Here is a 13,528-nt window from a genome sequence, read left to right as displayed (position 1 = left end):
TGTGGAGCCCGTAGCGCCTGAGATCGGTCGATCCACATGGCTCGGATAGGTCGATCTCGTGTATGAAAGCATAGGATCGGTCGATCCAGGTAGACCGGATCGGTCGATCTCGTGCTCTGTGCGATCAATACTTCATTCGGTCCATTGTTCGGTCCATCTTGCTTCTGAATAAATCCCGAATGCGTTCTTTTCTTTCAAGCTATCTAGTAACCTGCATATTACACTTAAGAACACCAAAACGCATCAAATAGACCAAAACATTAATTAAAACCGACCATTTAATTGCTCCAAAACGAGTTTAAAACCGTTAAAAACACGGAATATCAAGGAATCATACATATCACATAAAAAAAGAGCCTTTTCCTTTGGTACATACAAACAAACATCGAAAACCACATAGCTACTCAATAACTTGCATAGCCTAACAAATCAGATCTGACTAATGAATGATTATAAAGCTGTAAAAGTACAGGTTATTAAAGTTAGAGCATTTTGACCTGCATTAGAGTTACTAATAATCTAAACTCAAGATTGGAGCACAAGGAAGCAACCAAGAGAAGAAATTGACAAAGAAAAGAGAAATTTGCTCAAAAAAATTACATCAGATGACACACTCTTAACAGGATACAATAAGATTCTTTCTTTTTTTTTCTCAAAGTTAACAACCACAATAACTTTTTAAAGAACCAAACTAGCTAGCTTCCCACAACATATGTAACTTGCTTGGTCTCAAAATCTTTAAGAGAATAAGTAGTTCCATTTCAGACAAACGACCATACAAAACGTTGGAACGGTAAACGAACACACAAGTTTTAGCCCAACATCGAAATTTTCAAACTTTTTTCCCTCTCTTAATTTGTTTTCAAAATCATGATAAAACCCATATCAAATCGATTTATCTTTTTCTCTACAAAATCCCTTTTCGTTCTCCACTCAGAACATCGCAGAGATGATCAGCTAACCATTCGAGTGTTTACAAGATCCAGTTTCGTAAACCCAGAAAAGAAAGTAAAAATGAAAAGCTTCAGCCAAACAAAGAAGAATTATGTGGGAAGAAGAAGAAGGAGAATCTAACCTTTAAGAGAAAATTCAATATCTCAAAGAGGAGAGGAGCCAAAAGGAGCACCGTACGGAAGCGACTTTCTATACTCTGCCTAAACCCATGCTACCGGAACTCTTTGTCCCTGATACAATTGGTTTAAGGTGTGTATGTTAGCTACGCTCTCTTGTGATTTATCTATAGTACGCAGTTTTTGTTAGTTAAAGAAAAAGATATTTTTTGCCCGGTTATGGAAGATCACGTGTCCAAACAGCTCAGAAGATTTTTAAATTGTAAATCTTCAAATTTTCAAACTATAGTTGAATTTTAAATAACTTTATTCTCTAAAAAAATCTCTTAAACATTATTTGAAAAATTATTTAAACCCGTAGTAGATGACTTTCCGCAATGTCGCGAGATACTATCATTTAAATATTATTTGCGGTAACAAAGTTTTGAAATTTATGAAATTTTTGATAAATTAAATTTGTTGATAAAAAATCAATAGAAAATTTTTGATTGGTTAATAACGTAAGAATCAACCTAATTTTTATTATTTTATATTTATCATCGTAACACATATATTTTATAATTATGAAAAAGAAAAAAAATTAAAAACAATTATGAATCTAAAAGAATCTTTGTGTTATGATTGTGTCGTCGTTCTCGATTTGGCCGGCGCAACCGAGACTCCTGAAACTGTGCAGGAAGGTTATTGTGGAGCCTATCTTTCTTTCTTTCACTCCTGTGGTCTTATCTTCCCAGTCCCTGAGCTGATACTTGAGATTCTGACGGAGCTTGGGTTATCGCTTACTCAGATCCTCCCAAACTTTCTTAGGTATCTTGTCGCCTTCTTGGTTAGGGCTAGAGAGGAAGGTCTTTCTTTTGGCCTTAGTGAGTTCCGACATCTCGTTCGACATCTCGTTCTGGTGAAGCGGAACCAGCAGAACCCTGATACCTTCCTTGTGTCTCCGTGCCCAGGTCGCCACGTCATCGAGGACATCCCCTACCACGATGAGAAGTGGCGTGAGCAATTTTTTTTGTTTTCAAGGTGGATCGAGCATCCATGGGTGAATTTGACTTCTCTCGGCTTCCCCTGAGCTGGGCCGAGAATATTGGTTAGTTTTCTTTGGTCTATGTGTCGATTTTCCTCTTTGGAAAGTGGGTGGCTTAACTTTTCGTTTTTCTTTGATCGATTCAGCTCTTTCCGGAAGCTCTTCGATGTCGGACGGGGTTCGTGGTTTGATCGAGATTCTTTGGGGAGGTCGTTCGAACTGGTCTTCATTCGACCAAACTCGGATTCGAACTATCTTCGCTATGCCGGAGGGGATCAACAGGGCCCCTCTGGTTGGGGGTTCTGATGACGAGGCCGAACACTCCCAGGAAGTCATAGCGACTCCTTCCGTTCAGGTCCAGTCTTCGGATCGATTAACTAGACAGCTCATGAGGAGGTCGTCATTCCGTACTTCCGGGTCTGTGTTGAGGGGCCAGGCTTCTGGAAAATCTCCCTTGATCTCGATTCACGACTCCGATGATGAAAACGCTTCAGGAGAGAGGCGATCTCATATCTCGTTGAGCCATGGCTCAGAGGACGAGACCGTTGCGGCGACTCGCAAACAACGCCGGTCATCGAAGGGTGCCTTACCCAGCCCATCTCATCCTAGGTTTGTTCCTGAGGGAGATGGTTCTATGTTTGCGGCCCAAGGTGACCTAATTTCACTCGCTGGTCGTACGAGGTCTGCAGGATGCCGTCTTCCATCTCTTGCTTCCTCAGCCGAGAAGGAGGCTTACGCCAAGGTTGTGGTGGCGAGCTCTAAGGTTCGTTTCCTACCTTCTTTTCCTTGAAAATTTGCTTAGAGTTTCTTATTTGCTTATCTTGATTTCTTCTCAGGTGATGGAAGCTTTCAATGACTATGTTGTGGTGATGGAAGACCACGTCGTGGCTTCTCGGAACGACAAGGAAATCGAGAGCATAGGTTTCGAGATCAAGAGGCTTTCGAAGGAGCTCGAGGTCACCAAGCGAGAAGGGAAGAAAGATGCCGAGAAGATCGCGGCTTTGAGTGAGGATGGGAGGAGAATTCACCAGGAGAACGAGGCTCTTACAACCCAGGTGGTTGCTCAAAAGGCAAAAATTGCGGCGCTCGAGGTCGAGAGGGATCGGGACATTCGTCGTGCTTCTCGCATTGCTCGCCGTGACATCGAGCAGCGGTACAGAGAGATCCTTGAATCTTTGAAGGATAGGTGGACGAGCAAGAAGAAGGAAGTGTCTGCCGAGATCCGATTGTAAGAAGTAATCGCCAACATCGATCTTCTGAACGAGCTCAAGGATGGCGGCCTGGCCGTTGACGCAGAGCTTGCTCGTTTAAAGGAGATGGAAAGGGATTGTGAGGACCTCGTCGCTTCAGCCGCCGTGCCAGATTGGTCGATCTCTGAGCTTCATCTTCCTCAAATTTCTGAGGATTCGGGGGATCAAATTGGGGGGTCGTCTGTCCTTGATGATACCGCTTCTAGGTAAAATTTTCTTTTTTTTTGTTTAATATATTTTAGTTCTCCGCGACCTTTGATCGTGATACCTCGGATATTCTTAACGGATAAGTATAATGTTTCGAGATATCTTTGTTTCCTTAGCTTTCGAGATTCTCTTCGTTTGGGTCGTTGAGATACGACGAAGTCCTGATCCTTATAAAGCTTTGCTTTGTTTTTGGGATTTACCGTAGTGTTTTGTTCAATTTCGTTTTTGCTTATCAAAGAAATTTGGCTTCGAGAAGGTCAAACCCTCGCGAGTCTGATAGGGTGCGAACTCGAACTGGTAGTGCTAATGCGGAACGCATTCGATCCGGAGACGTGAGCGAAACGCTCACAGAAGTTCTTCGTGAGAAGACCCGACTTCCGTGGATTTCAACCCAAGAAGCCAAGGACCTCGAGGGTGAAAAATATGTTGCTCGTGTTAAGTCGAGTAGCCCAACAGGTTCGGAGGGGCGTGACCGCCCCCCGAAGAAGGCGAAGACGAATGGTTCGGACCATCGACTCGGTGTTTAGGGTGAAGCGGCCGTTGCTAAACCGTTTCATTGGCAGTTCTCACACTCCAAGGATTGCCCTATTACGGAAGACCCGGACAGTGTTGCTCACTTGGTGAGGCATTTTGAGGCATTTCAAACCTGCTGGGTGTCTGCTTCCTTCTTTGCAAAATATAACGGAACGTGAGGCTTATGTGAAGATGGTTGTGGCTCATACTAAGGTCGTTCTTTTTGACACTCGATCCTTGTTGAATTTTTGGTTCGTTTTTTCTTTGCTGATTTGCTATGTTTCAGGCCATGGAGGCTAATAACGAGTTCGCGGCGACTTTGGAAAAGCGCATGCAGGACGTCACGCGCTCTGACGAGCTTTACGAGATAAAGAAGGTCGTTCGAGAGCTGAAGCTTGGTCTGAAGATGGCTCAAGATCGAGATGTCAATGCCGCTCAACTGGCCACCGCTGAGAAATTGGGGAATCAGGCTGCTTCGCTCGAAGCTCGTCAGTGAGTTGTGAGTAACGAGAGGAAATCGGCCCTCGAGCAAGTTTCCGTTTTGGAAACAAAGATTGAATATTCTGCTAATAAGTTCTCTGATGACCTTCGTCGCGCGACTTATGACACTAAAAAGGCTCGGGCGGATAGCTATTTGGACGTGTTGGTATCTCTGAAGGAGAAGTGGGAGAAGAAGAAGGTCGCAACTGATTGTAAACCTCGTCTTAGGGAGGTCATGGCGAAAATAGATCTGTTGAAGGAAATCATGAATAACAATCTTCTGGCTTCGAATGAGTTGATGCGACTTCGAACGAAGGAGGTCGAGCTCGGGTCCGAGCTCGATGTGATGGCGGTTTCGGATTTCTCCGCTGGGAAGCTTGATCTGCCTCAGATTTCAGAGGATCTACCAGAGGATTTCTTTGCTAAGGTTCCCTCTGCGGCGGACGATGTGACGAAGTGCTCGGGTGGTCAGTTCGAGGATGGCGAATTTGGCATCGAAGAGTAGCTTTAGGGTTTTTCTGTTTCTGTTTTCCCTTTTTGCTTTTTGTTGCTTTATTTATTATTATTTAATAAAGAGGGGGTCATGGGTCCCGGTTTGTTTGCTGTTATTTTTATGTTTATGCGAGGCCAATCTTTTGGGGCCGTGAGTCGATTTGTTGTAGATACTTTTATCGATGGTTTTGCTGTAACAAAAGATTTTGTTAGCTGGGTTTTGTTAGATAGTTTTTCCGCGCTCATTGGCGGAGTTGGCCGCAACCAAAGACTTGATCAGGGTCTCGGTTTTTGGTCAACCGTTATAGTTTTGCGGTTGTAGATGTAGGAAATCTGATATGCTCGAACTGCGATATCAAAGAGCTATATTTATTAATATGTCAGATTTTGTTTCGTTATAAATTTGTAAAAAGAAGGCAGTTTATCACGAGAGCGTCGTCGTGTGGTTTATCGAGACTTGCGGTCTCGTTTTCGTCGAAGGTGATTTCATAATCGGGACCTGATAGGGAGGGGCTTTCTCACTCCTACGTTGTTTTCAGCTCTCCGTTGGTACGCTTTGATTGAGTTGACCGAATTGCAGAACTTGGAGCCTCCGTAAATGAAGTCGATTCGTTTTTTGCCTTTGTCGTGGGCCCGAAAATTCTATTTTTTAGTCAGTGCTGGTCGGTAGTGTCTCTGCCCCCCTCCCCCCCAGACAGATTGTGATTAAGGGTCTGCATTCTGTCTTTTTCTGAATATGGCAATCGGTTTTTCCAGTAGCTTGCGAATTTTGGTCATCTTGTTCTTTCGCTTGAAGTTAGGTATTTTTCCGCAAGGAGGCTTCATATTTGGGTTGTACTGAACGATGATGGGAGAAGGAGTAGCTTCATCAGGGTTTTCTAATGTGCAGATCACTACCGTGATCTCGAAGTGTATCTTCCCTTCGGTCTGACTCCTGATTTCGTCGGTTGCGTGATGTCCCACGAAATCATGTCGACTCTTTTCTTCAGAGCTGGGGGTGGGGAGCTCGGTGATTTCTGCTCGGTCTCCCTGCCTCTTTTGTTTGTCGAGGCTTTGATTTTTCGGCTGGAATTTGGAGTTACTGGCTCTTCCTCTTCCTCTCCGGTTTCTTCAGTGGTTTTCTTATTTTCGTTCTGACTGCAAAGCGTGGCTCGACATTCTTCGGTCGAATGGCCTTTGCGGTCATGGAAGGTACAATATTTGCTGAGGTCGTATGTCGAAGACTTTTGCGGTGAGTTGTTTATTGCATAGGAATGTTGTCCTTTGGTAGCCGGCTCCTTAGGAGCAGTAGGCTTTTACATCTGACAATAAAAATAAACTATTTTATTACAAAACCACTCGTTTATAAATTTGTGTGTAACAGATTCTTATTTGTTGTACACTCTCAACTCAGAGTCTTTCACATTCGTTTTTCCGACAAGAACATCAAATCTTTTTTTTTTTTGTAACTAAGAACATCAAAATTTTCAGAGAAATGATTGTTCTTTTGTTCAAATCAAAGTTTCTTCCCTGTGATTAGCGATACTTTAGCTGTTGATCATCCAACAGTCGTCGTAGCTCCACCGGACTCTTCTTATTTTTTTCAGTTTCCGGCGACCTTTACCATTCTCCGGTAGTAAATCCACCGGTTACTAGAATTTCAGACAAAAATTGAAGATCTCCGGGAGGCGATTCTGTTCTGAAACGCTCCGGTTTCATTCGGGATCCCTAGGTCTTCCCTTTGGGGATCGATATTGACGGGACCGCGAAGATCATGCCTCCGAGCTTGTTTTGTTGAGTTATCGAATCCCACTTGGTGGAAGGTCCTCGTGGCGGATGGATTTTGATTTTCGGGGATCGAATGGTTCGACGGCGGGATCCGTGTTCTCAGTTCTCCCTGTCTTTTCGTTGATCCGTTCTGGAATTGGATCGGAGTGCTTTGTGGGCGTTGGAGCCTGGTGTCAATTTTGTCCAATCCACTGTAGCTTAAGCTTTGGTGGGTCATTCCCTGCGGTGGGGGTCGTTCTGAGTTTTCTCCCGTGTAGCGTCGGGATAGAGCGCTTGGGATCTCTGGAGTACCAAACAGACCGGTGCTTTGTGGGTTCGACGTCGCTTTTAACGGATCGAGGGGCGTTTGATTTTATTCTCGAATGTTTGCAGATCGTTACTCTGCGAGTTCCCTCTCAGCCTGGTCTAGTCGGTTAGTGATGGTTTGATTGGCGACCATTTGGTTACGTATTTCGTCGATCAGAGATGAGAGCATTCCTCGAAGTTCGGTCATTTCTTCTCGAGTTTGTGCTAGAGGGGTCGGCGAAATTGGTCTTGATTGAGATCGGGTCAGGTCATCGGCGGATTGTCTGTCCCCGGGACGGTTCCAGACTCGAACCCCGACTCGTTCTGGGATCAATGTCTGATTGATCGGAAGAGATCGATCTTGACTTGAAGTCGCGATCGGGTTGTTCCGGTCGCGTCAGGGTTGTTCCGGTAGCGTCATTGGCTCCCGTCACTACAGGAAATGTGGGCATTAATAGCTGGCGATAAACGCTATTAGTCTGTTTTAATAGCGTTTCCTAAAACGCTCTCACAGCGCCCGTTATCGTATGTACTACCCTTTTGATAGCGGATCTGTTGTATGCTATAGTTAAGTTAATAATGATAGCGTTATTATCTATGCAATTGTTAATATTTATAATAACATGATATAAATGTTATTAAAACTCATTAATTTGATTTTATCTATAACAGTTTGTTATACAATTGTGTTATTAATTTGTATTTTAATTAATCAGAAATTTATTAAAAATAATTATGAATTGATTTTTAATGTAATATATATTTCAAATATTTGTAAAAACTAATAAATATTTACATGCTTACACAACCATAAAACATTTTTCTCTTTACACAAACCATCAAAACCTATCAAACATACTATCAATCTACCACTAATAACCCTTCATAATCATCCTTAACATCTCTGCTCTTCCACCACCCTGAAGCTTCTCATCTATCTCTCTTCCCTCGCTTCTGAACCAACTCCATCTGTCTTCTTCCAGTATCACCAAAGGTATAAGAAAGCACCAAAGGACTTAGCCTCTGTCTTCTTCCAGTATCAAGCTCTCCATGAAGCTACCACCAAAGAAAAATAAGAAACGTAAGCCATTCATACGACAACTCCAAATTCAAAACTTTGGAACACAACTCATGTCAGATTCATTAGTACCTTCGCCTTGTCAGATAACCTAGGCTTAAAAAATTCACTACTGTACCACAAGAAGAAGTTTCAACACATACACCAAAAGCATCGAGCTTTGCTTCTCAATTATAGAAATAAGGATTAATGTATAAACCTAGGGGATTCTGAGTCATTTAGAGCCACAGCCAAATCCTTTGATAAACTGTTCTCTATCCCTGGAAACGCGCAACGCAAAAATGCGTCTGTTTAGGCAGAGAAATAACAACAATCACTTGAGCTCCAACAGATTTACCAGCAAAAACACCAGACCTGCCATTCCAAACTAACCATTAGCCAGAGAGAATCCAAATCCTCATTTACAAAACAATAAGCTAAAACTTGGTAACCTGAAGCAATGCTTCTAGATTTGGTAAAAGAACTGCCACTGGTGAGCGCCTCATGCTTCTTTCTCAATGTAGAGAGAACAAGAAACAGAAAGTGAGAGACAGAGAGCTGAGTGGTGGTTATGACGAGCGTGACGGTGGTGGTGGCGACTCCGGTGAAGACGGATCTGAGAAGCGATGGTGGATGGGAGCGATGGTGGTGGTGGGGGTTGTGGTGGTGGTGGTGAAGATACAGATTCCGGTGAAGAAACTTGAGGTGATGACGCCCATCGCGAAAGGGGGGAGGATTCTGGCGGCTGCGATGGAAATCACTTTTTGGCTGGTGCGGCGGAGAGATTTCAGATCAATCTCGAGGCCGACGAGGAAGAAGAAGAGAAGGAGGCCGAGGTTTGCTAGGGCGTCGAGCCTCTCTCTCTCTTTCTCTTTTTTTTTTTACTCAAATCGCGTCTCTCTCTCTCACACGATCTGTTCTCAGAAAATAATTAGAAAAAAAAGAAAACAAATCTCAAGCGTTGATTCAGTATGATCTAACGGTGCAGATGGTGATCCGCGCCAAACCAATAGAAAACAAAGGTAAAAATAGATATGAGATTAATTTTGGACCTTTGATTTAAAAATCAATCAATGGCTGAGAAAAAAACAGTACAAATTATCTTCCTTTTTATTTATAATTATTGTAAAATTATTTAAACTTTAAATAATTTGATATCATAATTTAAAACTTTTAATTTGTATTTTGTATTTAAATTTTCAATTTGTGTGATTAATTAAAAATTAAGATTTAATGTTTTATGTGATATAGGTCAATGTGAGGTATGTGGTTTGGAGTTTAGGGATTGAAGTTATATTATGAATATACTGATTTTATTTATATTTTCTAGTTTGTATAATTTCATAATTTAGTATAAATAAGTGTTATAAATTTAAAATGTTAAGATTTAATACTTTTTGTATAGAGTTTGGAATATGATATAGGGTTTGGAGTTATAAGTAGGGCTAGGGGTATATCTAGGGTTTGTATTATAATGTTTAAAGTTGGATATTTCTGTATGATATATAATCTGAGTGTTTTGATTAAAATGTTTAATTGAAGATTTATGTATAAAATGGAATTTAAGATATAGGGTTTGAGATATGTAGTTAGGGTTTAGGGCATGTTTAGGGTTTAAAACTTAAGGTAAAAATGTTTTTTTTGTTCTAATTTATTATTAGTGTTGGATTTTCTTTTTATCATTTTTATTTTTATGTTATCTTTAGACTTTATGATGAGATATTAAAAATTTAGAGCTTACTCAAATTTTATTTATTAATTATTGCTTTTAAAATTATTAATAAATATAATTCACTCTAATAAAACACAAGTAAATCATTAATAAATATAATTTGGATATGATATAGTTTTCTATAGTTTTCCATTAGAAATTTAAAGGAGATTAACTCCATATACCTCATACCCTCCTAAACTCAAGCTTATTACCCCAACCCTATTCATCCCACCCCTTTATTGTTTCACTCCCTAAACTAGCCTTTGTCCATTTATTCCTCAATTAAAAACCAACTACAATTCAACTACCTACATGGCCCACATCCTAACCTTAACCAATCAAAATTCTTTGGTCCACATGTTCTTCTTCTTCCTCGTACTCTCTCATCCTCTTCATCTTCTATTGGTGATTTTGGAAACTCCTAAAGAAGGTAATTATTGTTCGTTTTAGGTGTTTTTTTTTGTAAAATCACCCTTAAAATGTCCTGTATATCATGGAGATATTCATTCTGATGATAATTAGAAAGTTTAAAAACGAATTTAAAAACAGTGGTAAGAGATTATAAGTATAATTTACGTCTGTTTTTGATGATTTTTTTTGCTGAAATGTTATTAAAAACATGTGTATAGCTCGGGTAGTGTAAAAACAGCAGATCCAATGAAAATAATGAGAGATTGAAAAAGATTTTGAAAACTGTTTTTATAGATTTTTGGGTATATGTTATCTATGTTTTGATGTTTTTTTGTGTGTAATTTCATGTAAGATAAATTATACATCATGGGTAATGTAAAATTCTAACAACAACGTCCTAAAAACAGATTAGTTTGTGGAAGAACAAGTTCTGGGTATTACTAGGAGAACTACGCATTACTAAGGCAAAATAGTTTTACTATAATTTACTTGAATTACTAGAGTTACTGGAATTACTCGAATAATGATAATACTAATGGTATTCTATTTTATCTCAGGAAAATGCAAAATCCGCAGTGCACATTCATTTGTTTTGATTATGGGGGATATTATATGAAAGATGGGGCTGAAATAAAATGGATCTCAGGAGATGGTGAAGGAGAAGATGAAATTCACACGATTTTGTTTAGGAAGTCAATGGAGGAGATCACTTACTCTGGTTTGGTTGAGTGTATTTGCAGAAAGATAAAGGTAGATGAATCTAAGGTGAAAGTGAAGATTAGTTACTTTCCAATGGTATTTTATTCGTACAAGCCATTATACATCCGGAATGATGACGAATTCTTTGGTTATCTACTGCAAGTAAACCATGAGAAGTGTAGAAGTGTTCTACATGTGGAGTTCATCAATGAAGAAGTGAAATTTTCAGAAGAGGATGATGAAATTGATGGCTATGTCGGTCTATCTGATAGAGAGGCTATAGAGGCTGGTGATGAGGATGGTACTGAGAATGATGAAACTGATGCCTATGTTGGTATATCTGATAGAGAGACTATAGAGGCTGGCGATGAAGATGGTAATGGTGGTGTGCTCACTTTTGACGAAGACATTGAGATGCATGATGGTGTCAATCAGACACGGGATGATGGTATGGATTTGGTTATAGGTCAAGAATTTTTAACCAAGGAGGCAGCAAAAGTTCTTATTCAAACCGCGTCATATCAAAATTGTTTTGAGTTTGATATAATTAAGTCGGATACTAAGAGATTTGTGGTTAAATGCCGAGGAGCCAAAGATGGGTGCAAGTGGTTTGTGCGAGTTGCAATGGTGAAGAATTCAGATATTTGGTCGGTTAGAAGTTATTTCAAGCAGCATACATGTTTTGTCGTTACAAGAGAGGTTGGTGATGAAGATGGTACTGAGAATGATGCAAATGATAATGACGTTTTTGGTGGTGTGCTCACTTATCACCAAGACATTGAGATGCATGAGAATGGCAACGGAAAAGATGGCAATGAGTTTGAAGATACAGAAGTAAGACCAGCAGCTAACTATGAGCCATGGGATGATGGTGTGGATATGGTTCTAGGTCAAGAATTTACCACCAAGGAGGCAGCAAAAGTTCATATTCAGAAAGCTTCACATCAGAAATGTTTTGAGTTTGATATAAAGAAGTCGGATACTAAGAGATTTGTGATTAAATGTCGAGGAGCCAAAGAAGGTTGCAAGTGGTTTGTGCGAGTTGCAAAGTTAGAAAACTCAGATCTCTGGACGGTTAGAAGTTATATCAAGCAGCATACATGTTCTATTGTTACTACTAGAACACTGCGTGATAGAAGGAAAGGCACAAAACAAATCGTTGCATCTGTTTTGGCTCAAGATTATCCTGGTACATTTGACACACCAGTTCCCAAAGTTCTGATCGATTTGGTTCATCGCAAAGTTGGTGTGAAAGTATCATACACCGCCGCATGGAGAGGAAAAAGAGAAGCTGCTAATGAAGTGCGAGGGAGTCCAGAAGAGAGTTTTACTTTACTACACTGTTATATGCACATGCTGGAACAAACCAATATTGCCACAAGAACACTTGTAGAAGTGGATGAGCACCAAAGATTTAAGTATCTGTTTTTTGCACTTGGAGCTAGCGTAGAAGGGTTCCGTGCAATGAGGAAAGTCCTCATTGTGGATGCAACACACCTCAAGAATGTTTATGGTGGAGTTCTCTTTGTTGCGACAGCTCAAGATCCCGATCATCACCACTACCCAATTGCATTTGGTGTAGCAGATGGTGAGAATGATCAAAGCTGGATATGGTTTATGGAACAGTTGAAATTAGCGATAACTGATGTCCCCGGATTGGTGTTTCTTTCAGATAGAAACAACTACTAGGATGTACTGGTATTATTATGTGTTATTTGGACTACTAGGATGTACTGGTATTATTATGTGTTATTTGGACTACTAGGATGTACTGGTATTATTATGTGTTATTTGGACTACTAGGATGTACTGGTATTATTATGTGTTATTTGGACTACTAGGATGTACTGTTATTATTATGTGTTATTTGGACTACTAGGATGTACTGATATTATTATGTGTTATTTGAACTACTGAGAATTACTGGTGTTATTATGTGTTATTTGGACTACTGAAAATTACTTGTATTATTATGTGTTATTTAAACCATTATATATAGTCCATGTATATGAGAACTACGTAGATTCAGACTATTTTCAATGATTATTTTCAATGCATAGACCGTGTATATGATAACTACGTAGATTCAAACTATTTTTGATGCTTGTTTTCAATAGTTTAAGAAAAGCTTATCAGTTTCTCAAAAAACTTCCTTAACTTTCGATGTTAGTGTGTGAATAGTTCAAGTAGAGTAAGGAGCATCAAACAAAGTATGTATTTCTGGTAACTTATTTATGTAAATGTCCTTCTTAATGATAGTTATGGCGTAAAATCATTGGTTTTACTACGAAATCTTCCATTGTGTGATAGTTTAACTAGATAAACGTCAAAATTGCCAAAGTATTACTATGTGGATAGTAGTATTACTGATACCTTGAAGATTACCGTGTATTACTAAGTGTTAAAATAATACTAAATATAAATATGGCGGCTGCACGTTTTACATGTGTTTACTTTTTTAAATATTAAATATTTTTGCATTTTACATGTGTTTTCCGTTTTTGCTATTTTTTGGCATTTTACATGTTTACATATTTTGGTTTGGTCTCAATAATCCCC

The 13,528-nt window shown here is 39.8% G+C and overlaps 2 protein-coding genes and 1 long non-coding RNA gene across 5 annotated transcripts in view; 1 reads left to right on the top strand and 2 right to left on the bottom strand.

Annotated features, from left to right (window-relative positions):
* Positions 1–1,235, bottom strand: part of LOC106313865 (DNA-directed RNA polymerase subunit 7-like protein) — a 2,175-nt gene extending 940 nt beyond the window's left edge. Inside the window, exon 1 of one of the 3 annotated variants that reach the window (XM_013751788.1) lies at positions 1,076–1,235. The gene's annotated coding sequence lies outside the window, so the exon portion shown is untranslated. The other 2 variants (XM_013751789.1, XM_013751790.1) reach the window with 2 other exon arrangements.
* A 427-nt stretch (positions 1,236–1,662) lies between these two features.
* LOC106314908 lies at positions 1,663–3,326 on the top strand. Its single transcript, XM_013752709.1, has 3 exons — positions 1,663–2,065; positions 2,241–2,857; positions 2,931–3,326. Exons 1-3 carry the CDS (start codon positions 1,663–1,665, stop codon positions 3,324–3,326), a joined length of 1,416 nt encoding a protein of 471 aa, XP_013608163.1.
* A 4,481-nt stretch (positions 3,327–7,807) lies between these two features.
* Positions 7,808–9,030, bottom strand: LOC106315882. Its single transcript, XR_001264671.1, has 4 exons — positions 8,598–9,030; positions 8,366–8,520; positions 8,239–8,278; positions 7,808–8,144 (listed from the first exon to the last, which is right to left on the bottom strand). It is a non-coding gene; the product is annotated as an uncharacterized LOC106315882 (long non-coding RNA).
* Positions 9,031–13,528: the final 4,498 nt, after the last annotated feature.

This window comes from Brassica oleracea, chromosome C9, assembly GCF_000695525.1.
Source record: "Brassica oleracea var. oleracea cultivar TO1000 chromosome C9, BOL, whole genome shotgun sequence".
Lineage (NCBI taxonomy): Eukaryota > Viridiplantae > Streptophyta > Magnoliopsida > Brassicales > Brassicaceae > Brassica > Brassica oleracea.
The sequence above is the reverse complement of the archived record's forward strand: the minus strand, read 5'-3'. Positions and strand labels throughout refer to the sequence as shown.